This window comes from Megalops cyprinoides, chromosome 1 (assembly GCF_013368585.1).
Source record: "Megalops cyprinoides isolate fMegCyp1 chromosome 1, fMegCyp1.pri, whole genome shotgun sequence".
Lineage (NCBI taxonomy): Eukaryota > Metazoa > Chordata > Actinopteri > Elopiformes > Megalopidae > Megalops > Megalops cyprinoides.
The window spans coordinates 63,358,001-63,383,479 of record NC_050583.1 but is presented as its reverse complement, the minus strand read 5'-3'; the positions used below and the strand labels follow the sequence as shown (position 1 = coordinate 63,383,479).

Sequence of the window (25,479 nt, the reverse complement as noted above, 5' to 3'; positions counted from 1 at the left end):
AACCATGTTCGAGCCAAAATGGCGGCCGATGATTGATGTACGCAGCATCCCCACGGCTCCAGCGTGTTAAGGCCAGGGGTCTGGGCTGACAGGACCGTCCTTGACCCTTCCGAGCCCACCCATGTCTGACACAGTGCTGCCAGACACTGTACTCCCTCACCTTTCCATCCCCTAAACAACATGGCTTTCCTCCTTCTCTCTTTTTCCTCCTGTATTTTTTGGTCCCTGTGTTCTCTTTTGGGGGGGGGATTGTGCACAACAAAGGTGTGATGTTAGCACCAGGGGGTGTCAAATAATGCAAAGACACTGCAGCAAATAGAGCCATCCAGCGAGGGCAACTTATTTGTCTTTTCATCTTTCAAGCAACCAGCGATGGCTCTGGTGGCTGCATTTCAACACAGCATTGCCACATCGAAAAGGGGACAAATATCACACGGTGAAGAGAGGTCATTATCACACAACAACACTGAAAAGCGCTTAGTCGGGTGGCAGGTAGCAGGTGGGGGTTGGTTGGGGGCAGGGGGAGTTTAGATTTAGGATTTACAGGCAGAATCCATCCAAACAATAAAACAGGCCTGCTGCAGTTTCACACCCAGCCGGGCCTGGAAGTGTCTCTCAGGCTCTGTAAGGCCAATAACATTTAGCTGAACTATCGCATAAAGGCTATCGCTAACTCCTGCTAACTCCTCGCGCGGAGCTGCTAATGAAAACGACACAGCGGTGTTATATAGAAAGTGCCAACAACCAAGCCGTTCAGCAGCATCTACCACATTGCTGGACACTCTGGGATCCCGTGGGATGGGCACAGACCTACTGCCCACGATCCACATTTGCTGCAGGGCAGGAGAGCGGGCTTTCTGTCTTTTTTTGTAAAGTTCTCACATTCTAACCGAACAGGCCACCCATTCATCTTCCCTCTGCACAGGGACACACAACTGTCAAATTGAGGTTGGGGGGAATGTCCTGCTCTGTGCTGCCTCGGTAGATGTTGGGCAGTTCAAAGGTGGTGCGAATTTAGGTTTAAAATCCCTTTGGGGACCCAACAGACAGAGATCGAGACAGCAGGACCCAGGGAGGGGAACAGAGAGGGGTGGATTCAGTTCCTTTCCAATACGGGAGCAGCGACGGGATTCTGCAGGAAACTCCCGTCCCGGTGCTGGAGGGGGGTGGAGGGCGGAGGTTAGGCGCATCCTGCACTATCAATCATGCCCCAGATGGCCTTTCAAACGGGCAGGTCCATGCGTCGGGGAGTGACAGGGGCGTCCGTCCCCCCGTCTCCTGCCGCAATCTGGTGATCGCCAATCCTCTCCTTTTCTTGAATTCATTCTCTGATAGCGAAACACTTGCCATTTACCCTGTCAGTGTGTAAGGGTTGCCAATGATGAATGCAGCTGCATTCTCTTTTTTTTCTCCCCCCCCCAACCCCCTTTTTCGGTCCACAAAGACGAGCCCCAAAGAGCCGTCTGCTCCAGGTCCCCGGGGCCTGTCAAACGGGTAATTGATGATGTTTTCACTACAAGGTGTGGGACTCGAGGGGGGGGGGGTGACTAGGGGGGGTTCGGGGGGACGCATCTCTGCTCACTGGGAATCCAGCGTGCTTAAATTGACTCAGCTGCCTCTTTTCTGCCACCGACCTTTATCATAAGCTTCCACTCATTGCTTCCAAATGTTCCCTCTGTGTGACGGGGAGAGAGGGAGCAACAAAGGTGCGAAACAGAGGATCAAACCCGGCGAGCGCCGCCGCAACCGAGCCGCCCCCCCCCCCCCCCCCCCCCCAAAAGCGAAAGAACAAAGGCGCTCGCACAACCCAAAACGAGGGTGCGAAACGCAGTTAAGGCAAGGGCAGGGTAACCTCTCGGTGAACGCCTCTTCATCTTTTAAATTTTGTGGCGCCCGCGATTCTGACTGCCCTGTAGACGACATTAAGAAATAATCAGAGGCCACGGGCTGCTAAATTGAATTTACAAATATTAATATGAATGGACTTGTTTTTTTTTTCGCTCTTGTCATACATGAATGGATGTAAAGACAATGCAGTGTGCAGGGAACGGGGCGTTTTTCAGGAGGGGGGCCAGCGGGGTTTTGATTTGTGTTTTTTCTTGTGCTCGGGATCCGGGGGGGTGAAGCTGAGCAATAAATGCGGGCCTGAGCCATGAGAAGTACACTCCCTGCCAGGAGCATGGCAATGTGGCGCTCCCGGGTTGCCAAGGGTGACCAGTGTGCTGACATCCAAGGGCTCCAGCAATAAACAACCAATGAGTAATGGCATCTGAGGCCCGGCTGACCTTTGACCCTAATGGCCTGGGCAGCTTCTTTTTTTTTTTTCTTCTTCTCCTGGGTTAGGTCGTTCCATGAGAACTCATTCTAACTGCCACCGTGCCTCCACTGTGTCTGAGAAGGCGTCTATTTTCCTGAGTGCAATGGGGCCGGGGCAGATCCCTCTGTACAGTGGGTGAAGATGCGGGGTCTATGGAAGCCAGCTGTCACTCCGAGGAGGATTCAGCAGTGCAGACGCCCAAACAGTCGCCACGGAGCTCTGCCTGAACCTAACAACTGCTAACAATCCCTGATGGAGGCGAATATTATGCTGGGAGGGACGAGCTCATCTCAAGCCCTGCAGATTTTGCGTCCTTGTCATTAGGGATTTAGGTCAATTTCTAATACCGAAGGCAATCAAATCTTATACAGTGCAACGCGGATGCCGCCGGCGGTGCCGGCTATCAAGTATGCTGTCCTTATTGATAATGTTCGTCTTGGCGCGCTGTCACCATAGCAATGGAACTGGACGGGGTTTAATTGGCAAGGCTGTGTCAACGCTCAGCGCCACAATACACAGCACCACTGTGACAGCTCTCAGGACAGTGTCGTCACCCATCACCCAGGAAACACATGCAATACACTCACAACAAGCCAGGGGAAATATATCATGTCTTTTTCACATTGCAAATGTATGTGACTGTTATCACTGTATATCACGTAATAAACTGGCTTGAACACAGATGGTATACTTGACCATTTTCTTTATCATTTGTTTTAAATTATTGATATTTTCTCATTAGAGGGCTCCAAAAAAGCCCCACACATAAAAGGACTGTTAACAGTTCATTGTATCAAGGGACGTTGTCAGTGCAAAATACCCAACATAAAAAAGAACACATTCCCGGACTCACAGAAAGTGTTATTTCTACAGAAAATTAAAAAGAACACCCCCCCCCAACCCCAACCACCACACCACCCCACCCCCTACCACCTTCAAAAACTCCACAAAGCTCTCCAAGTATTACTTTTCTGCAAGGTCACATGCTGAACATCTGTAATTCCCCCTGTAACCAACGAGGCATTACCACACCCGTTCAAACCCCGATTGATTCCTTGGCCTTTCCACTGAAATCATCAAGAATCCATCAGAACCCAAAGGAGGGCAGAGGGGCCGTTTCGCCGCTCTTTCGGCCCAGATGATTTCTGAATCCTCAATGGCCGTCTGGTTCCACCGCATGGCTAAGTTCTCTGAGCGCGGAGATGAATTACAGCTCTTTTCACACCTGTTTCTGCTCAAAACGCTAATGCATGGAGGTTTGTTAAATGTGCTTCCAGGGAGAAATAGCTGTCCCAGCATTGTTACATCTGTGTGCAAAGGGTGGTAAATTAGACTCTAATTGCATTAACAGGGATTACGCCTTCCAGTTCAATTTTTACGTGAACACACTGTTAAAAAAAGTGGCACAATCTGCTGTGGTTTGCTTTTATGAGCTGTGACTGCAGCTCCTTCTCGCTCCGACGCCGAACGCTCTGTGTACAAACAGCGCAGGGAAGCCGCGAGCTGGCTTGCCAGGGCCGTAATCCGCCGTTCCAAGCCCGGCTTCACAATGTCTGCATGGCAACAATCTGAGGCCCAGGCTTCATCTAATTACTCCATCACGTAATTTCACAAATTGCCTTTTCATCAGGTTGGGGGGGGGGGGGTCAGTGCAAAACACGGTGCTCAATGGAGTTTGGCCCATGGCTTTCATTTACTAACTCCTTTCTCGTTCAATTAAACAAGAAAATACCATTTGCGAGACGGGGTGGAAATCACAGAGGAGAAAAAAAAAACACAGGCTCCAATTACATAGAAGAGGAAGGGAAAAACAGCAGGAAGGCCTGGCGCGATCGCACTATTTTGGTTAAGATAAACAAAACCAACTAAGTGGCAAGGGGAAGACAAATAACAACAATGGGAGGGCTGCGGCTTTTTGCCTTTGCCGCCGCGGGTTTATTGCGTCGTGTTCACACTGGCGCTTTACAGCGCTCTAAAACCCCCCTAAGTGGCAAGCATTTCTGTTTCGCCTTTTTTTTTTTCTTTTTTTTTTTGTTGTTGTTCCACAAACAATTTGGCTCTACCACCCAATTAAATCATCAACAACAAACACAGTGAGGCAGGAATACTTGCATGTAAACAAGCCTATTATCTGACTAGCTAAAACTAGGGATTGCTTCGTACCTGATTGCGGCCGTATCGCAAAGCTTAAATTCTTTCCCAGCCTACTAATGACTCAATAAAACAGCTTCTGGACTTTATGGAGGGACGTTACACACCCCCAGCACACATCTGGCCCAAAGCGGTCCAATGACCCACAGTAAACTAAGAATGACTTTCTGCGCTGTGAAGCCCAGCTCTGGTGTGTCTTCACACTGTACTTCCACTCTGTCCCCTCTTCCTGTACGAGACCTAACACCAAGCAGACTGTTAATGCTTCCAACAGGAAGTGTGAGGTTTGGGGGCGGATACCTCCTCATGTGAGCCCAGGGTCTCCCCGCATAATGACTCACAAGGTATTAACAGACAAGGTTGTTTGTCTCTCCCTGCAAAATCTGGGCTTTTACAGACCAAATCAAAACCATACACTGCATGATCAAAACTCTCTCGACAGGATTGCCCAGATTCCTTTCCAACATTATGCCAGACACGTTTGGAAAATACAAACACAACTGCTGTATGAAATGCAGGCTTTTCAGGGCTCCGAGAGAGCTTGCGATCCCTTCAAAGAGCAGGTGGAATTATGCTGACCATATCTGGTGTCTGTGTGCAGCTCCCGTTGGCATGCATCCGAGATGCTGGCCTTCCTCTACGCTGTTGCCCCTTTGGCAGGCCCTCAGCTTGAGGTTCCTGCTCTCCCGCTTTCACTCGCTCACGCGCCTGGTCCCCGCCGCCGGGCCTCCGCTGGCCTCCTCCTGGCCCCGCGGCTGCCGCTGCCAGGCCACCCCACCCCCCTTAACCCCCCCCCCCCACCCCTCGTCGAAAGCTGACCGATTTACCCAGAGCTGTATACAGTAAGTGGAGAAAAGCCCCACTAACCCCCACACAAACCCTACGGGTACTAGCCAGCCCCTGCGTTAGCATGGTCCAGCCATGGGCATTTTCACCTGAGCCGTTCTCCCAACCCTAACGCTCCGCCACGCGGAGGAGAATCAGGGGTCCTTTTGCGTTTCTTTTCTTTTTTTTTTCTTCTTTCTCTACAGTCTACAGTAGATGCTAATCAACAACTGCGAATGTAGTGCTGTATAATTAATGCCCATCTTCATGAATCACTTATCACGTCCGGGCAGGGGGAGGAGACAGGCAGCAGCGCACAGCCCTGCATACATCAGACGCAGCCCCCTCGGCAGGCAGCATATGCAGATCTGCCAAATAAATAAATAAATAGATGGCTCCATTTCAGACACCTCTCTACTGAGGCCTTCTGGGGCGGGGGTAGTGGGGGGGGGGGGGGGGGTGGGGGGGGGGGGGGGCAGAGGGGCAGGGCAGGAGGAGGGGCTCAGAGTTTGTAAAACAGGCTTGAGGTAGGCTAGGGGTTCCTCTTGCGCACATTTCAATCCGTGTTCATGCGGGGGAGGATTTAAATTAAAAAAACGAAAGCAAAAAAATAGGTTCTCTTTCGACCAAAGTCTGACGGGAAGTGCATTTCCTCCCTGCGCTCGCGACAAAGAAAGGCAGCCTTGATATGTGAGAGCAGCAGATCAGACAGCCTCTGACTGAATGCACCTTTGTGCTCTTCCAGTGACACTGGGGGAGAGAGAAAGGCCTTTATCTGCTCGGCAGACAGAGATTCCGCAGAAATTAAATCCGAGCCGCGCACTCAGAGGTTCCGAATATAACTTGTATACAAGCAATCGGGGACCATAAACTCCTGATTCAAGGATCTGCGTCTCTGTTGGATGTGACCTGATGTGTCTAGCAGATCAGTACCCAATGGATTCTGCACACATCTGACAAAATATACAGGGGACACGTCATGGTTGAAGTTGTACATGTGGACATGTGAGGTTGAAACATCAGTATACAGTCTCCCATTAGCATTCTTATTTCCTATTTAGAATCATTTACTATCAACAATCTTTTCATTTAAAAAGTATACAATATCTGCATGATAAAAATCTGTTATGGTAACCGCTTGCCAATAGCAGGCACCTCACTGAGACGTATTCTGGCAGCTACATAAACCGGCATGACCAGCAACAGCTTTTTTTCCCCAGTCCAGCACCCACAATAACAGTGCATTGTGGCTGGTATGTAATTTTTGCAGTCATTCCTGCTGACAAATGAGGACGGGGGTTACATTTACGGGCCCCCTTCTCGCCGTCGGAGCCAGCGGAACTTGGGACAGGCCACAGCAGAGAGGATGGCGTGGACCACATCAAACGGGCCTCCCCCCGACCCCTGACACTCGCAGGTGGGCCCTACGCGGCTCCTCACCGACGGCCACCTCCGCCGTTCCTAGACAGCGGTGGTGCTGTGTCGCAGAAGTAGGCCGCCGGCCCGCGCCTTTGATGTGGTTGCTGGATTGGCAGCGATAACGCGATAAGAGCTCAGCGGCAGGGCCTCCCCGCGTTCGTTCGCTTCCGAAGTGCACAGTATCGCTCTTATCTGCACACAATCGCTAGCTTTTAGACAGAAGACTGCGGCTGGCAACCAGGCCTTTTAGCAGATCGTGAAGTTTGACGAATAACGTTAGATTGGGGAAACAATTCTGCATTTTTTTCCCACCCTGATAAAGTTAATCTCTAACATCTTTTCCCCGGGGCAGATTTGATTGGCTTCAAAGTTATCCTGCGTTCCCAGTCACTGAGAAACCACAGTTTGGTAAGATGGCCCATTAGATTAGGCCCTCGTAATGCTTTCGAGGGCTGCGTTTGGTGATCCACATGGCATGGACCGCGGCACGGGGAGTGCGGACGGGGAGACGGTAACAGGACGGACGGGTAACAGGAGCAAAAGGACACGGGTTAACTTACAGTCAAGTGCTGGAACAGCCACGCCCTCATGATGTTCGTCGCCACTTTGGGAAAGATTCCTCGCTTTTTGTTGCGCTTCTTCTCCTTGTCCGGGTCGTCGTCGTCGCCCGTGCTGGGTGAGGCCACGCTGTTGTCCAAGCCGTCACCTGTCAAAACACCAGACGGGGGGAAACGGTTGACGGCCGGCAAGCGCTTCGGCTCCACCTCAAAAGAATTGCTTTGCACAACAAAGTAGGGGAATCTTGCTTCAGAACAGCTCTCCGAACAGACGCATCAGCCTGGAACCTTCCAATAAATAACCCCCCTCTTAAATGTGAGATCACTGCCTGTGATCGCCTCACATACGCACAGCTGAGACAGAACAAAGGGGTGCGTGAGGTTAAATCTCTAATAGACGTAATTGTCCCACAGACAGACTCACTGAAGACTGTCTGGATGCGTTTCACCTCAGGTGTAGGAATTAGAGAATTGAAAAAAGGAGGCAAATTAAAAGTTGAAGCGCACGCCGCAGCTCGGAAATCGAGCATTTTAATAACAATGCTTACAGCAACCTGTCGGTGCTCGATAAGGCTTCATTAAGGGCTTCTGAGGGAAAGTACGCGGAGAGGGGAGAAAGCTCGGTGTGTTTTTGAACTGGAGACACCACTCTCGGTCTATTCTGCATTTAATGAATACAGAGCACCTAGTCGTTATTTATAACCCCAATTATTATAAGCAGTCCATAAAGCTGAGAGAAAAAAATTCTTTCCCTCTGCTCAGCACTGAAACGGCTTTTTATTATTGTTATTATTACAGAAATGAAGCTATTCACCAGACAGAATAATAAATCATTAAAGAAACATGAGCAAAGAGAACACCTCAAGTGCGCTGGAAATTTCAATGGCATAACCCACTTTTTTGTGCCATTTTCAACAGTGAGGAAGACAGGCGCAGAGCTAGAAATGTACTTATTGATTACCATTGAAGCATTTCTAAAGCCGCCGCGCCCTCGACGACAACGTTTTAGCCATTCATCCTCGGTGACACCACGCTCCTCTCCGGGCCAGACTCATTGATAATTAATCGGAATATCTGCAGTAATCCGGCGGAGACTACTTTTTCCAGCTTTGTGCATCAATTGAATAATCAAGGCCTTAAAGCAGCCTCTGCTCCCCATTACCTCCGGCCAAAGAATTCCTGAAAGCATGCCTTCAGGGCACCTGAATTATATACGCCATTAGGAGAGGAGAGGCCTTCTACATCACATATAAAACACTCAGCCGACCCTTTCCTGCTGCATGACAGAGGCAGCCCTCGAAAACAGAGATTTTTAAGTGGAGATTTATGTAGATACAATGGAGAAAGCTTTTAAGCAACGGCCAGTTTCTCCTCTCGCTGGCTGTGGAACTGACCTACACCCCCACCCACCCTCCCTCTGCCGCCCCCCCCCCCCCCTCCCATCACCTTCCTCCCCATATGAGTTTCTATTACATCATTAGCTTAAGCCAAAAACAGCGCCGGCTTACTGCACAGTTTGTTCTTCCTACTGTTTTTCCTCAAATATGTTTACCCTACTCCCTTCTGGGAAGGAAAGAGCACCGCTGGTGTGTAATCTAAGACAAGATTTTCATTGGAAGCAAATGCTCTCAATCCCATGTAAAGTCCAGTTCATGTTCGACAAAGCCTAAGATAATAAACCCGGGGCTCGTCCCAGGCGGCCAGGAGGAACAGAGGCAAACACTGGATAGGAGATATCATCTGATATCTAAGGCAGGCGAACTGTCTGTATGTTAAAGCTTTTTTTCCTTCCTCTCTCCTGCTCTATCAACAACTTAACCTCCTTCTCCCAATGTTTCACTTGACCTCTGCAGGTTTTGAACCTGAAGTATGGAAAAAAAAGGCCGGCTCTGTCAATTTTATTGGCATTTCCATTTTAGCCGTAATTCGATATCAATCACCTCTGTGAGGAAAGGGACTAATTTAGTTTTCTTTTTTTCTTTCCAACACCAATGTGCTAAGTTGGAAAGTGTCAGGGTGGGGGCAAGGGCCGGCCGTACCCCGGCGTCCGCAAAACGTCAGCGGCGGCCACGCTTCTGGGGCCGGCTCCCGTTGCCAAATAAAGGCAAATTATGGAGGCAGGCTGAAAAGGTGGAAATAATCATAAAAATGATGCTAGTCCATAAACAAGCTTACAGCCTCATTAGTCCAGCAGCAGGCCGCGGCGGCTGATTTATGCTCGTTTTGCCGATGCCACGAGGAAATGCCAGGGGGTAACTTTGGCCAACAGCTAATGGCTTGTGACAGCTTCATAGCAACTAGTGCAGGGGGACGCTGTACCGCTCGCTAGTGACAGGAAGTGGAAATGTCATATCGTCTGCCCATGTGTGGCAGAGTCTGTGTGGCAATTAGAGAGCAGGCCAGTGACTTGGGGAGGCCAGAGGCTGTGGGAGATGCCCCGCGGCTAGCCGGGGAGAGAGAGTGCACACAGGAATTTTTTATTACCCCCTGCACGCTGCCGCGACGCCCCTCTGCACAAATCAGGTTAACTCTCCGCAGCCCCTTTTGTCAGCGAGGGCGGGCGAGAGGCACACTCTGCTCTCCTGAATGGCCGCCTCTTATTCGCCCTCGCTTTTATTCCCCTTCCTTTTCTCCATTTCTCCCTCTGTCCTCCATCCGCCCTGCTGTGTCCCTGGCTGTCCAGCTCCCCTCGTCCTCCTTTTATCCTTGTTCCTCTCTCTCTCTCTCTCTCTCTCTCTTCCTCCAGCTCTCTCTTTTCCTCTCTCTCTCTCTCTCTTCCTCTCTCCCTCTCTCTTCCTCCAGCTCTCTCTCTTCCTCTCTCCCTCTCTCTCAAGGCATCTCATGACATTATCAGAGGAATTCAGAGTAATCCGTTATGATCTGATCGCTCCAAAATGGCACTTTAATTGGCACTACCTGTTCCTTTGTTTTTTCACAGAGAGCTGAAAGGTGCCAGCTATTTTTCTGCTCTATCACAAATTAGCAAAGAAGCCTTTTCAGATCAGTGGAGCGGACATATTCCTTGTCAGACAACTGCGGATGCATAAAAAAGGGTTTCCATTCATCTTCTCTCACTTGCATAATGCATTTTTTTCTCTCTTTCTGATGTGTTTATTTAACTCCATGACTGTATTTGTCCATCTCTCTCACAAAGGGACCCCTGACAAGTCCAGATAAAGAGGAGCCAGGACTCCCAGCTTCAATCTTCAAGCCACGAGTTATAAGTCAAGCTGTCAAAGCTCGGAGCACAGCTGCTCACCCTTTCAAATAATTTTGAGAAGTGTTTTCACAAAATTTTATAGGCCATGGTCTGGTGGCGTGGTGGTGGGGGCCAAGGAGCAGAGACAAGCTTTTTTTTTTGGACCGCCACACTTCATCCACGGACAATTTCTTGTGAGACCCCAGGAATCTCCCAGCGGAGCGGACCAGGTGACCTGCGGCTAGTCCCACGCGATCCGCCTCCCCCCCCCCCCGATTCAGAACGCACCCCCACACTCACATGTCTGCCGTCGCGGCGTACCCAGCCCCCCCCCCCCCCCCCCGGGCGTTCAGGGCCCCCGTCACCTTGTTCCTTTCATAGGGCAGTCACAAGGAGGGGAGGGGAGCGAGGACAAAAAAAGAAGAAGAGGAAGAAGAAAGCAGCATTTATTGTATTGAAGGCATTCACAGGGCTAGAATGGCCAAGGCAGTGGGGGGTTCCATTTACACAGGTCAGAAGTGCCTCCCTCTTCCAGATATTCAGAGTATGCAGGAATTCCGACAGGAGAATTCTCAACAGCAAGCGCTTGCATTTTGTTTTAGGTGCCTTCCACAGCATTTTCCCAATGCCCCTCCATGCTACTGTTACTGTTCCTGCAGAACAATACTTCATGCGCAAACATTTTTGTTAAAAAAGGAACACCCCCCTAAATATTTTTAACTCATTCAAGAGCTGATGACAAGCACTGTCAACACAACAACATGGCAAGTCTAGACAATTTTCCTGCCATTTCGTTTCCTCAAAGAAATCTGCGTACACTGTACTGACATTTATGTCTATGCTAAGTTCCTGGTTCCTTTGAACATGTGGTGCTTTGTTTATTGTGGTATTTTCACGCCTGAGCATTAATTCCAATTAATCAGGGTTCATAATAAGTAAATGCATTGTTTGTGGGCCCTAAGTATGAGGAAAGAAACACAATCATGACTCATACGTAAAGTTACTGAATAGGCCATTGTTATGAACTTGTTTCAGCTAAAAGTCCTTTAAATAGTAAAAAATGCATTTACTTATTACAAACCTTATTTAATTAGCCTGGAATAAATAATCACACATGAAAATACCATGAATAATATATATTATATATTATATATAAACATAAGAACTGATTACACGTGTAAAAATATATATTTGAAACCATATTTCAAAATGCAGTCTCTGATTCACAGAAGTGACTTACAGCGTGGAAGATGACAGTGTGGCATTTAAAATTCTGTGGCTGTTTCCTGCGTGTTTGCGTAAGGGTCACCTCCATCACCCCCGCATTCTGCAAAGGGCCTCAAAGCCTGAAGGCAGCACAAAATATTGTCGCTCTTTGCTTTCTGTGGGTTCTCCTTATAAGTCAGCGGTGTGATGTGGAGAGTAATGATCAAGTAAAACAGTGGACCCTGAATTTACCCTTTAGCGCTGAGCACTTTTACTCTCTAGCTATTGATTTTTTTCTTCTTCTTCTCTTGTCACTAGTCTGAAGACATACTACAATCATGGACGCCTTCAGGGTCAGCTGGTTTTACCGGAGCACCCAGTCTGGCCAGAGCGCTCATAGCTTCAAGGGTGGGGTTCCACAAACGAACCCACAAAACAGGCCCAGAGTGACTCGACATCTTCCTTGAAAAATATTTCTGTCATGCTGCCTCAAATTCCGAGGAAGTCCCTGGCAAGTCAGAGGCCTGGACGAAAGACAGACACGGGCCTGAGCTGATGGTCTGGAGCGGATGGAAAAGCCAAAAGTATGAGGAAGCGTCTGTCAAGGCGTGAGAAAGTCTCGTCGAAAAAAAAATTTTACAAATGAGAGAATCTGTTGTTGGGGGGTGAGGGAGGTTGCTAATCTGAAATGCTATCCTACCGGTACATGGACAGGAGAGAGAGACAGCCAGGGCACCACCAGATGTGGTGGATGGAGAGGGGCAAATTATATCTCTCCGACTTCAGAACAGTGTAGCCACACATTGCCTATGAATGCAATTTCTCCCATACGCTTATGTGTAAGATATTCTCTCTTCCAAGCATCCAAGTATAGCAGTATCCCTGAAAAACAGCAGGCGGCAAGACACTGTACCCATCAAATCCAATTTACAAAATCTATTTTATTTAATATGTTCTTCTTTCACCATGGCAAAGCAGCACTTAATACAGTTACACTGTTTTGCTGCAGCTATGTCGCTATACAGGTATAGAGAAGCATCTTTCTTGTCAATCTTGTAGTATCGTTGTTGCGTTTTGGCAATGAACATCAGCGGCATTGTGCAGACTCTATTCTGAGAGCCTGTGGTTTACTGAACCAGCTCTTATTATTAGCTTCTGGCTGATAATTTTCCACATGGTAGTTATCTAAATGACACAGGCAAAAGATAAGTACACTTAATATGCAAGGATTGTCTCCCCCCCCCCCCCCATAGCAGCATGTCAGTACAGTTGGGCTGAAGTACAGTTGATTAAACAAGAGCGTTTAAGCTGCTAATAATACTCTTGTCGTTTCTCCAGCTTTTGTTTAATCGAGGCTGACACCGGAGGAATACTACGCAGTGCTGTTTGTTTAGGGCCCTGCCTTGGAAGTGGCGAGATGCTCCAGGATGACGGTCGGGGATCGGGAGACCCGCAGGCTTCGCCGCACAAGGTGGGGGGGGGGGGGGGGTTCAGTTCAGTTCAGAGCGCCTCGGGTCACGTCCGCATCGAGCGCTCCGGCGAACGGAGGGAACGGGGGAGTGAGTCACTTTTTCCTCTTCTTTCTCTGGTTTCCTATCATTGTGTATGATTAAAGGCATTATCAGAGTGCCCAGTTGCCCGCGGCCTCCTGACGGACAGCAATAAGACGGACAGGGGCGGATGCGCGGCCTGTTAGGGCGCTAATACGGGCCGCAGGAAGCAGGGTGGTGGAGGCAGGGGGGGTGGGAGGGGGGGGGGGGCTTCAAGTTCCATCAGCTTCAGTGGCCAGGCCTGATAAAGAAGAGGCGGAAGTGATAGAAACAGAGACACAGTTCCCCCTGTGTGTCCAAGGCCGGGCAACACAAGAGCAGGGTGGGTCTTCAACGTCTCCTCCCAGAAGCTCAGGCCATCTCAAATAGCCAGAGACTTTATTTGTCAGGCTATCAGCAGTTCACAGTTGTAGGGTACTGGCAATTCCTTCTTTTTCCCTTTCTTTTCCTTTCTATTCTTTTTTTCTTGCTTGGGAATGTGTTGTAGTCCATGGAAGTCAGTCGGGTTACTGCTGTGTTTGTTTCTTCACACACCCCACACACACACACACACACAAAGGGTAACCCCCGCAAACCCCAGCCCCTCCCACACAACCTTTTAGTTTGTTAACTTGGTTTCTAAGCCCAAAAAAAAACTTCCAGCTGCCTTTTATCTCTTCCTCCCAAATCCCCTCGACAGGTATCCATGTCAAAAGCCTGCTCTCTTGGCTGTCTTGGGGGTAGGGCTGTTTGGCCAGGGTCAGCTGAGGGTCAAGCTTTTGGCCAGTGAAGTGTCCAGCCAGCCCTACAGTGGTCCTGAACCCCTATCTGTAGAGACAACTGCCCATCAGGGCCTCTCTCTCAGCATGGTCCCAACAAATAACCACTCCCCTCTAAAGTGGTCCTGGTGACACATAAAAAGGTCAAACCAAAAGACGCAAAATTCCCCAAATGTGGAGCATTAGAGGCATTTGCTTGCATGAAATAGGCTTTATGGAATGTCATCTTGAAGCAGCGTTGATCATTTCTCCGGCCCTTTGTTAGGCCCCATGCATAATATCCTTTGCAAAAGAGGTTCTAACGTATCTAAATTGAATTATTTCCATTCACGAGAGCGGGCTTCATTCTTATTCAGCTTTACATATCTCCATGTTAAGAAATGGACAAAAATGAATGAGATTAACTACATCCCTGTACTTAAGATTCTCTCCTGAGAAAGTCAATAAAGACTCAGTTGAACAGAGAAAAAAGGGGAAGAATCTTTCGGAGTGGAGCGATTTATCTTGCGCTCTCTGCACTGCCCTGACTGCACATCAGCTAACTGTTCGCATCTCCCTGCCTTGGGCCCACGAATCTGCACACACTGAAACTATAATAATCCACAGGACAATATTCCTGACTTTGGAGTAGTATCGTCAGGACAGCATATGGTGAACTCACAGCAGGCTATTTATCCTCATCCTCTTTGCAGGCTAAAATTAGCACGATACTGTCTGTGGCTTTAGGATGGACTCAGACCGCAGTGATACTTCTGATAAAAACCCAGCTGGCCCCAAAGTCACAGGCTCCAAGCAAATCGCTGACTTCAAGGCCATTTCAGGTATTGATCATGGCCAGAAATAAAGTAGCCCAAGCTCTAAAATTATTTATGTCAAGACGATACAGAGACCTTTGCTTAACACTATACTTGGGACAACTGATACAGCACTCATTCTATTTCACCAGATATTAATCAACACAAAGCAAAGGAAATAAAATACAAATATAATGATGTAAAACCAATTGTAATTGCATACTTGGTCTTGTGTAGGGTGGTTGGAAGATTGTTAAGTGAGAGACATCTTTATTTTGAAGACAGTATTACAATAAATACATAATTATATGGAATAGCAACCATTTCAGGCCTGCCTCCTGTCTCCATTTACAGACATGAAACAACCACTTCGGCAACAGCAGCTGAAAAGAAAAAAAGACTGCAGGGACTAGGGTGTGTGGCGACTTTGTTAATCTCTTTATCAAAAGCTTAAATAAACTGGAGCCGAGAGGGTGATACAGAGCCAAACAAGAGTGCCAGAGTAATGAGCAAAGTGTTAAAGCCATGTTTGTTTACTGTCACTCCAAGTTCCCAGCGATGTGCACTCCCTCCCTCCTTCTATCCCTCCCTCTAGCCCTCCCCGGCCTGCCTGCCCCCCGCCCCCACCCCTGCCGCCCCCCCCCCACTATCAGTTACCAGCTTGCTGATTGCGTATCTCTCCGGGTGCTATCAGGTTTTTCCTGAAAAGTTGGATAACATGTATCTGATGCTCTCCTCCCGGGCCCCCTGTCCCGCTTTGGGGATGTTGAGTAATGCTCATTCAGGTCTTTATCGCAGATGTAATCCGTTGTGACACGTCAGTGATGAGTTGCCCTGATTTCTGTCAAATTTGTGCAAAATCTTTGCGGCTTGGAATAGAAAGCGGGGCACGTTTGAGGAGGTAGCAGAAGTTACACGGCAAATTGGGACACTTCTGAAAGTGCATCGGAGGAGAGAATATCGTGTGACAAAATATTTTTTTATCGAGGGGGAGGGTTTGGTCCGTTGCCTTAAAACATTCATCGTCCAGTGAGAATGCATTATACGCTTGAGTCACACTAGCAGATTTCAACTGTACACTTTAATTTCTGATAAGGCTGGTAAAACATATGTATATTTAAGCTTGTACCCCTCTGTCATCAGCAACAGAAAGCAATGCTGCCAGCTCCAGCAAGGTCTTGCAGCTGATACAATGGCAGCAATAAAATAAAGCAAGAGTGCGTCTTGGACTGTATCTCAGCTTTGATAAAAGTTTTTTGTGTAAGTGAAAACAGCATAGTAAAAAGCAAACAGCATCTATTAATTGCATACTTTCAATTAAAAAGAACGGTACAAAAACACCCATATCTTTGATGAACTCTCAGAGTTTGTGCTGATGAAAAGCCATAATATTGTGACGTCAAAACAAGTCTTTGATCCCATTTTGCCACAAAATGGGACTGTCATTGCCAGAGAAGTCGAAATGTAGCCAGCGCCAATAATTCGGCTTTGCCACACAGAGGAAAACTGCATGCGGTGTGCAGTTTACTGTAGCGAAAGGATCACAGTATGTACATCAAGAAACATTGATATCTTTGCCTTTCTACTCTGTAGATGATTCAAAAACAGTGTGAGTGTGTGCAGTATAGTACAAAAATGTTTTTTTTACAGTTGGCTGTATTGTAGTACAATACTAATGTCACAAGCCATTAGCTGTTGTATACCGGGATTTGTCCCGGTACGCCCGATGGCCAGTACACCACTGCCTGTGACACTTGCTAAAATTTTCCTAGCCGAGATAAGGATAAAACGCACTGCGGTTTTGGTTCAACGGGAGCTTGATGCCGTCATATTAAACGGCAAGTGAGAAACAGACATGGCTCTCCATGCAAACACAGCAGCAAAGCCGTTGCTGAGTCTCGGACGCGCATCATCAGAATCAGGTGAAGCCACTCCAAGCAGAAGATGAGGGCCAAAGCAAACAGAGGCGCAAACACAATCTGACACCTTATCATTCCTGTTTTATGGCTATTATCAGCTGGGAGACAAGACACTCAATCAAGCCAATAAAAGCCAGCAAAGGCAATGATTGAGAAAGCAGAAGAGGGCTTGATATATGAGAAGATGGTTTGTTTGCCTATATTCTTTCACTTTTCCCCCCCTGCTTTTCCCACAATCCACAAGTTACAGGCTGACGTGCTCCACTGAACTGTGTCCTGTTCCCACTGTAAAATCTACAGTGGGAACCAGTGTCATTTCCTCTTTTTAAATATATATTTCATATATGCATACACGTTTATAGTCATAAGCTTACCAGTGGCACAGCAATAAACCTATCAAGTCCAATAACAGCCCATAAAAGTCAAGGTCAACAGGTTGTGCATTTTGAGGTATCTGTTGATGCTTGTTGCCACTGAGATTCACTTGGGCAATAAACCTGGAAATGCTTACACAGGTGAGTGGGACCTAGCAACAGAACCGAATGGGAGTTTGGCTTTCACATCACCCAGGAAAATTCATCTATGGGTCTGATGCACTGACACAGAATTTCGTTTGTAATGTGATTTAACACCATAAGTTTTCTCTTTCTTTGTACAGTGTGCGCAGAAACAGTGGATCATGTATCTACAACGTCTATGAGTGTGCTTCATTTAAATCCTTACATGAAATACAATTCAGAGCAAAAAGGAGACCAGCTAATAATTTTAGTTTTGCTAAGATTCTATATATATATATATATATATATATATATATATATATATATATAATACTTGCCCACACACAAACCAGCATCATCATCTCTGCATCTACCACTCTATCCCCTGTAATGTTCCATGAATGCTTCTATCCTGTTTCCAAACACTGAGGAGATGGAGGCCTTTAACCTTTCAAGAGTTCTAATTCATGTTCCGCTCACTGCATTACCAAACAACAAGGATTGCCTGCACTTAGAGCTAGAGCAATCCTCTCCCCCCCAACATACACACACACACACACACACACACACACCTCCTATCTAAATGCCTTAACAGCGATAACCCTGCGATAATGTCCCTGACTTTCTTTCACTGATATAAGAGTGAGGAACAGCGGGAGTCTCTCTCTACCTGCTGCCCTTTTCGGCCAGCCAATGTCATTATAACACAGACGCGTGTTATTATGAGAAATTGTGCTTCAAATGTAACCAAACCACCACACAAAACAAACAGGATAAACAGACATACACAGACATCTGGGCCCCAACTGATGGACCATAAACACAAAGCTGAACACTGTCTAACCTACACTAACATGTATGGAAAAGCACTTACAAGAACTGCTGTAAATTAAATTACAAAAATATGCCGCCTTTCAAGAGAGCTGCCTCTCAACCGTATCACACAGGAAGCAGCGCCCATTCAGCGACAGGAGACATGGATATAAATATAGAAATATGACCAGCACTTCGCAGCACATCACAATTCACACCACAGATCGTTAAGGAGGGAAGGGAAAAGGAAACGGGCATTCTGTTATGCTGAATGAGAAGAATGGAGAAAAAAAATTAAGGGGATGTAAAGTGCATGGAAATGCGGATCTGCCAGGACGAGGCTGGTTGTTTCCAGTCTGATGGGCAATCGCTCCAATTAAAGCCTGACTCTGACAAACAGGGAGAGTAAGGGATTGGTCCCTCTTGTCTACTGCGGTCCCACCTCCCTGCTCCATGTCAACAACTGACGTGCTGCCCCTGCCCTTGGTCGGCCAGGCTGAAGACTGGCCAATCACAGAACAGAGGTGGCGGGTAGAATCTTACCAAAAGGGGCCTCCCTGTGTCCGTGTGACCTTCGCAGAGGCCAGTGACAAGCTGGCATCAATCGATGGGGACTAATGACAATGGCACTCAAGCTGATCAATTGGGCATAACACGATCACGCTCACAGCTCCCAGATTGGCCTGTTTCTCACCACCCCGCGGTTTCACTCCACCAGGACATTCGAGGAGAAACGCCACGTGCCGCCCCTGGACCTCAAAAGAGGTGGCCAAACTGAACCAAATACATGAACCACGGACACATTATACACTTCACCAACCTTACAGTCTGGGAGGGAATATGTTTTAAAAGAAAAAACAGAGAAAAACATGGTTTGCATGGTTTTATTCCATACAAATGACATAATTTGTCACAGCCTTGTTCAAAACGCACATTGAAATGTCTCCATGCAGACGAAACACACTCGGAATTAGCATTCCTTGCAAGGAGAGGGGGGTGCGAGGGGAGGATTACTGTGTGCAATGATTAGAATTGTTTGTGTTGTTTTGTTTTAAGTCGGTGACTTTGTGACTGCGCAGAATTAACCGGGCTAAATCTCTCCCTCACAGACCTCAGACCCGTTACGGGCTTCGCAAACTGTAAATTTATGCAGACAATAACAAAACTCAGAGGAGCAGTTTTGCTTGGCAGGAGGACGACGTTTCACAAATGGTCACAGTAATTGGTGATACATATCTAAGCGCCTCGTTCTTTCCCTGCGCTTTTTTCTGATCTGGAGAGAGACAGGGAGCTTTATGGGGGGGAAAGGCTTCCTTTTGTGTGTCTTTCTAGATACCTGCCCTTTTCTGGCAGAAAGCTGATTTCATCTCCGGCTCCCAGAGCTCCACCAGGACGCCCCTTTGCTCAGCACTGCCCTGGCCCTTCCAGGTGACCAGCGAAGAATGGCACTGCAATGCTTGACCACCCATAGTCATAATAATGATTTGTTTTCTTTTGCCCTCTGAAGTGCATTGTTCACACAAAAAAACTGGTCCAATACATAAAACCGCAAAGAGTACCCCAAGAATACTCCACTAAAACAAAACCAGACATATATGAAGTAACCAAAAAAGCAGGCAGACCAATGGACTTAGACTAATTAAAGGCCGATCATTCTGTTTCCTTGGCAAAACCTTAGTGTAGCCATAGGTGTACACCATGGCCCTATCTGAGGAACTAGCATTCTTTTCCATTGGGGAGAAACAAAGTTGATATGTAATGTGTGGACATGGCTATTATTAAAGTCACAGTTTGAAAATCAGATATCAGAAAAATTAATCTTAGTGTTTGTGATGCAGCTCTCACAGATCAAAAGGAAGAGGCTATTAATAACAAAATTGAAAAGGCAATGAGGATGGTCTAATGAAAAACTCAGATCCATGGAATGTGCTTGATAGGACAATCGGAGTATTTATAAAAGGGACTTGTGAGGGCCATATACTTCACAAGATTCATTTACTAATACATTTCTATTTCTTTTCACACAGGAAAAACACCAGTCAATGTCAAGATCGGAAACAAAGGCTAAAGGATAACTGATATAAAAAACAGCATATTTTCTCAGAAAATAGTCCTAGTAGTGTCTTAAGAGACACTGTCAGGGAAAGAAACCCCTCTCTGTATGCTTGAGAAGATGGGGACAAGGATATTTATTAGGTGTGCTTAGGCAGGCTTAGTGGAGATGCAGAGGAAAAACTTGTTCCAGTATCAACAATGAAAGTAAGTGGGAGAGCAAGAGAAATGATAAAGGTCAGCAGGGAGAGAGAGAAAAAGAAAGAGAGGGAGAGAGAGAGAGAGGAGAGGAAGACAGTGAAAGAGACAGAAACGGAGGGGACAGACAGACAGAGAGAGGTGAAAGAGATAGACAGCGATGGAGAAAAAGAAAATAGAGAGAGACAACAAAGTGTGAAGGAGTTCAATAAAACACATTACGGGAAAATGAGGAAGTTTGTATGTGCCATTACAAGTCATGACAGTAATGACAAGCCTTTGGTGAATTATAATCCATCACTGGTACTTGACTTGCTGACACTTTTTACAATGCTGTTAGTCAACAATTACATCAATTTATATATATATATAGAGAGAGAGAACATTTCATAATGATACAGCATGCATATATCATTACCTATCCCTCTGTATTTTATGTCTGATTGCACATATTTAAATACTGACCTAGGTAGAAGACCTCGTCTTGTATGAAGGTACATTTCATAGTATGAAAATTGAGAACCATTTCTGAATCAGTCAGATATTGCGTTGGCCTACTCACGCGCTGTTACACAGATACACACAAACGCACACACACATCGCAGGGCACGTTTGTCCATCGTTCTGCTTTTTATCCCCCTGGCCGGCTCAGAGAACAGACAACAATACAGGTCTGAGAAGGGTAGTGGGGGCCGCATTAAAGCGGCGCTATAATTGGAAATATGTGAAAAATGAAGTGTCAGTTTGGTCAATAAAGAGCAAAGGTCAGGGCGAGCAGGAGCCCAAACTCGGCACAAAATGTGCTCATTAAGGCGACCAATCAGAGAGGGCCCGTGCGTCTGGCCCATTAGTCATCAGGCATCTGACTCTCTCCGAGGGCCTTAGCTGTGTGCTGTTACTGCACTCTTTCCCCATGTAAAAAAAAAAAAGCGCTGGTATATAAATCGTTGCTCAGTCATCTAGAACATAATGTGGTCCTTTCTGCTCTCATCCAGCTCTGCCCGCCGGCCGGCAGGGCCTGAAACTGCTGCCTTGACATCCCCTTCAATAATAAATGAGGTTGCTTTTTTGCCCACAGTTTGTTGGAGCCCGTTTCGCCAGAGACAGAAAACGTTGTGCCAATTGATAAGCGCGTGGGGTCTGATTGCTCGCCGCCCAACAGCTGATTGCGGAGAGCGATTTCAGTCGTGTGTCATTTTCGCAGCGTTTCTTTGAGCATACGAGAGCGATGGAAGGGATTCAAGAAGCCTGGAATTAGAGCCGCGCGTTACAACTGCAATTTCGGTCCAATTTGGATTAGAAGACTACAGCTTACATTACATAAAAACAATGATTTTCCTTTTTCCCCTGTTTATTCCCCTATTTATTCATTTATATATAGTTATAAATATAACATAGATCGATAGATACATATAGATATATACTGCAGATATATTTATTTATATATATATAATATATATTTACATATACACATACACGCACATATAACAACTCTGTCCAAACAATGGTTATGATCCCAACAGTCTTAAGTAGATCCAAAATACCGAAAGTGTAACGTATGCTGGACAATGAGTCTGCCACTTCAAAGAAGCCCATTATTTTTGTTGTCATTACCGAAGACCCTCTCAGATACACTGTCCCAAAGGCTAGAGCTCCAAGACCAGAAACAGTCTCATTAAGGTCGGCTTATCACTAACAGCTGACAGACTCCACGCAGATCTCAACCAGGACATTGGGCTCATTTTTCACAACATCTGCTTTTTCTTTTCCCTCCCCCCCCCAAGTCGCTAAAGAGCACTGAAACTTCGAAACTGCGAAAATATCCAGATTGCTGAAGCACTGCCTCCGTCCCTGGTCTTCGGCCCTTACCTTGTTCGCTGCTGTTGTCCCCGCTGTGTGACGTGTGGCCCCCACTGGAAGGCCCAGGGGTCCCCCCGGAGCGTATGGACGCTGTGTCGTCGTGATCTCTGTTCCACGAAGTCTAAAGGGACAAGAGCAGCAGTCAGCAAACCAGCCACAGACACGCAGCCCATGACAAGCACACAGTGACAGTCCTACAGGAACAAGAGAAGGACTAATACTGTCTAACTACCAACAGAAGAGCCTTAAATTTCCCCTCCTCCATCCATCCCTCTCTCTCTCTCTCTCTCTACACATATATATATATATATATATATATATATATATATATATAATTTAAAACTATTACATTATACAGTCATTAAGCATATCTTCCTAAGACCAAAGCAACACACTAGCTTTTTTTCCTGATTCACCACACAAAAAGCAGCTACCTATTTCAAAGGAAAAGACACCGCAAGCCATTTAACCTCCTCAGTGATGACAGAGAGGAGCACAGACAGAGAGAGAGAGGATGGAACACTGCATGCAAGAGTGTGTGTGGGAAGGAGAGAAAGAAAGAGAGAGAGAGAGAAGCACAGACAGAGAGAGAGAGAGAGAGAGAAAGACAGAGACAGAGAGAGAGAGAGAGAGAGAACACAATGGTATTACCAGTGAGAAATAAGCCATGATCCACAACAGTATAAAAAAAAAGTCTTCCGATAAACCACAAAAACTAAGCCAGACGCTGAATCAGAATTTAAGAGCCAAGAAACCCCATTGCAGCTCTGGCCCACAGGACTGACGTGTGAGAAGAGCAGGGAGGCAGCCTGCAGCCTTACACTTACGCTAGGTGCGTGTGAGAGAAAGTATATATACGCCTACAATGTCATAATGAAATCCAAATAGGAAGGGGTTTTAAAAAGAAATCCTAGTGGCAATTAAGCTTAGCTCCATAGTAGCCCTACAGTGTCAGCTGTTTGGCGTATGGTAAGTGGCAAATGGAGCAGACATACGAATAATGAGAAGTGGGCCAAACAATAGGCCCGCATGGTCTAAACATACTCAGTCTCATGCAGGGCCTTCTTGTACCATTGAACACAAAACAGATGTTGCCTCTTATCACTGAGCGAAGGATTTACATAAGAGGAAATTAAACTGTAAATAAGGAGAATAGCACCTTCGGACACATTTAACTTTTAAATCTGTTTAAATCTGCATCATCCAACAAGATGGAAAAGAATTCAGTTACTCTACGGTAGAATGACTAGGGGAAAAGATGCACAGGCACTTACACAGAGAACTACTCTCAGAACAAATTGCATGTTGTGCGTGTGTCTGTGTGTGTGTGTGTGTGTGGGTGTGTGTGTGTGTGTGTGTGTGTGTGCGTGTGTGTGTGTGTGTGTGAGAGAGAGAGAGAGAGAGAGAGAGAGAGAGAATGAAGAGATATATAATTAAATATATTAACATTTTCAGTGAGGATTTTTTTGCATATTGTGTTGTATGTTTGATGACTATCTATAATATAAATCATCCATCAGCACATTGTATTACACATATTTGTATACAACTGTGATACAAAACATCATAACACATGCCCCACAGGATTCTGAAAAGTAATTGTATAATTTTGAACTGATGGTGTACCGATGGTCTTTATTCGAATTACAGATAATTTCCATACTGTGAATTCTCTGATGACCTCCTGTTATCTTATTCAAATTTCCACGCGAGTCAGTTTAAAAAAGTATTAGATGAAAAGGCTCTGAAAAAAAGAAAAAGAAAAAATATATATAGTGTATTATACAGCATACCAAAAGAATGCTGTAAGGGGTAATCTAGAACACATGCTCAGAGAGCAAACGGTTAAAGCAGCAACTGCCAGTTTCTACAACTCCAGCGCCTGAAAAAAAAAGGGGGGGGGGACTTGTTTATTCAGAGCTTTGTTAAGAAGAATGGTACAGCACCCCAGAGACAGGGAATGCCAAGCACAAAGCCCTAGTGCCTCAACATGCAAGAGGATGCTTTTTTGTGCGCAACAAATCCCACTTGAAAATATAATTAGAAGGAGAAAATGGCAAACTATTGCATTAACTGTAATTGAACAAAAGACCAGCGAGGCATGTGGGAGGTTGGAGCAGGGACCCATGGGAGCGTGCGGAGGCCTCAGATCCAGCAAGTGACATCTCCAGGGTGCACTCAGTCTATTTATAACGCCCCGGACACTCCTGCCGATCGCTGATCTGACTGGTAATTAATAGGAAACACCCCGACGACACAATGCTAAATGCACGAGAGGATTCCAGAAGGACAAGCCATCCAGAAATAGATGAATACATAAACAAGCAGACAGATGAAAATCGGGGGGTTCACATGGGCGCAGATAAAAATAGGAGCGATGAGCGCGCTGGGCTGCACGAGCGGAGGGTTGCGGGGAGAGGGGCCATGCACAGTGTCGGAGGGAGAGGCTGCCCCTCCGTACACACCAGCACACTCGATGTATTCACTGTCCCTCTAATGAGCTGAGCTTAGATTTTTATTCAGCCCTCTCTCTCTCTCTCTCTCTCTCTCTCTCTCTCTCTCTCTCTCTCTCTCTCTCTCTCTGTGTCTCTCTCTCCCCTCCCCCTCTTTGCTTTTTTTCCCCTCTCCTCTCCCTCTCTACAGTGCAGGATGTAGATTAATTCAATGCTTAATTGTTTAGTAAATTCAATTTTCCACCTTCCTTTCTGCATAGCTGAAGTTCTTAAATCTGCGGCGCGGAGCCGAGGGAGCAGCGTTTGCGATCTGCGCCTACCTTTTTTTTCATTACCATTTTCTTCCTCTGCCACTTAATTCACCGTGAAAAGATTTTCCTTGCTGGATATTCTGATTCCGCTATGATCGGTGAGGCATTCCAATTCATCGCATTTTCATTGTGTTGGGTCTTAGATGCCGGGCCCCCTTTTTCTCACAGCCTTCCCCCATATTAAACAAGCGCTCATGCAAGAAACGTCGGGTTGCCAATTCCCTTATAATAATAATAATAAAAAAAACAAATGTCACTGGCTGCCATGTGTTACTCTTCCTTTAAATAAAAGCGTATTTTGCAGGTGGACTGAGGTATTTGTGTACACGCTTGCATGTTCACACATAAGCATACATCCAGTCACACATGCATGTTTTCATACAGAACTGACAATGCATGCATGTTGCAATGCTTAGTATTTGATTTAGAGTTCAGTGCCATGCTAAACGGAGGCAATGGCCCTCAGGTCTGGAGAAAAATGCTCAAACTTTCAAATTCCACACACCCATATGTGATACACTGAGAAAGACCAAAATTCTCCAATGCAAATATATACACAAGCATTGACATACAGCAGAACAGGATGGGAACAGTTAGTCC

At 46.5% G+C, this 25,479-nt stretch overlaps 1 protein-coding gene across 2 annotated transcripts in view; it reads right to left on the bottom strand.

The window, feature by feature from the left end:
• The window catches only part of LOC118777935 (homeobox protein Meis1), a 64,691-nt gene that overhangs the window by 28,322 nt on the left and 10,890 nt on the right, over positions 1 to 25,479 (bottom strand). For both annotated transcript variants that reach the window (XM_036529201.1, XM_036529210.1), the window contains exons 7-8: positions 22,125 to 22,236; positions 7,273 to 7,418 (exon numbers count right to left, since the gene is read on the bottom strand). In XM_036529201.1, coding sequence (XP_036385094.1) covers positions 7,273 to 7,418; positions 22,125 to 22,236 — 258 coding nt within the window. The remainder of the gene's footprint in view (positions 1 to 7,272; positions 7,419 to 22,124; positions 22,237 to 25,479) is intronic.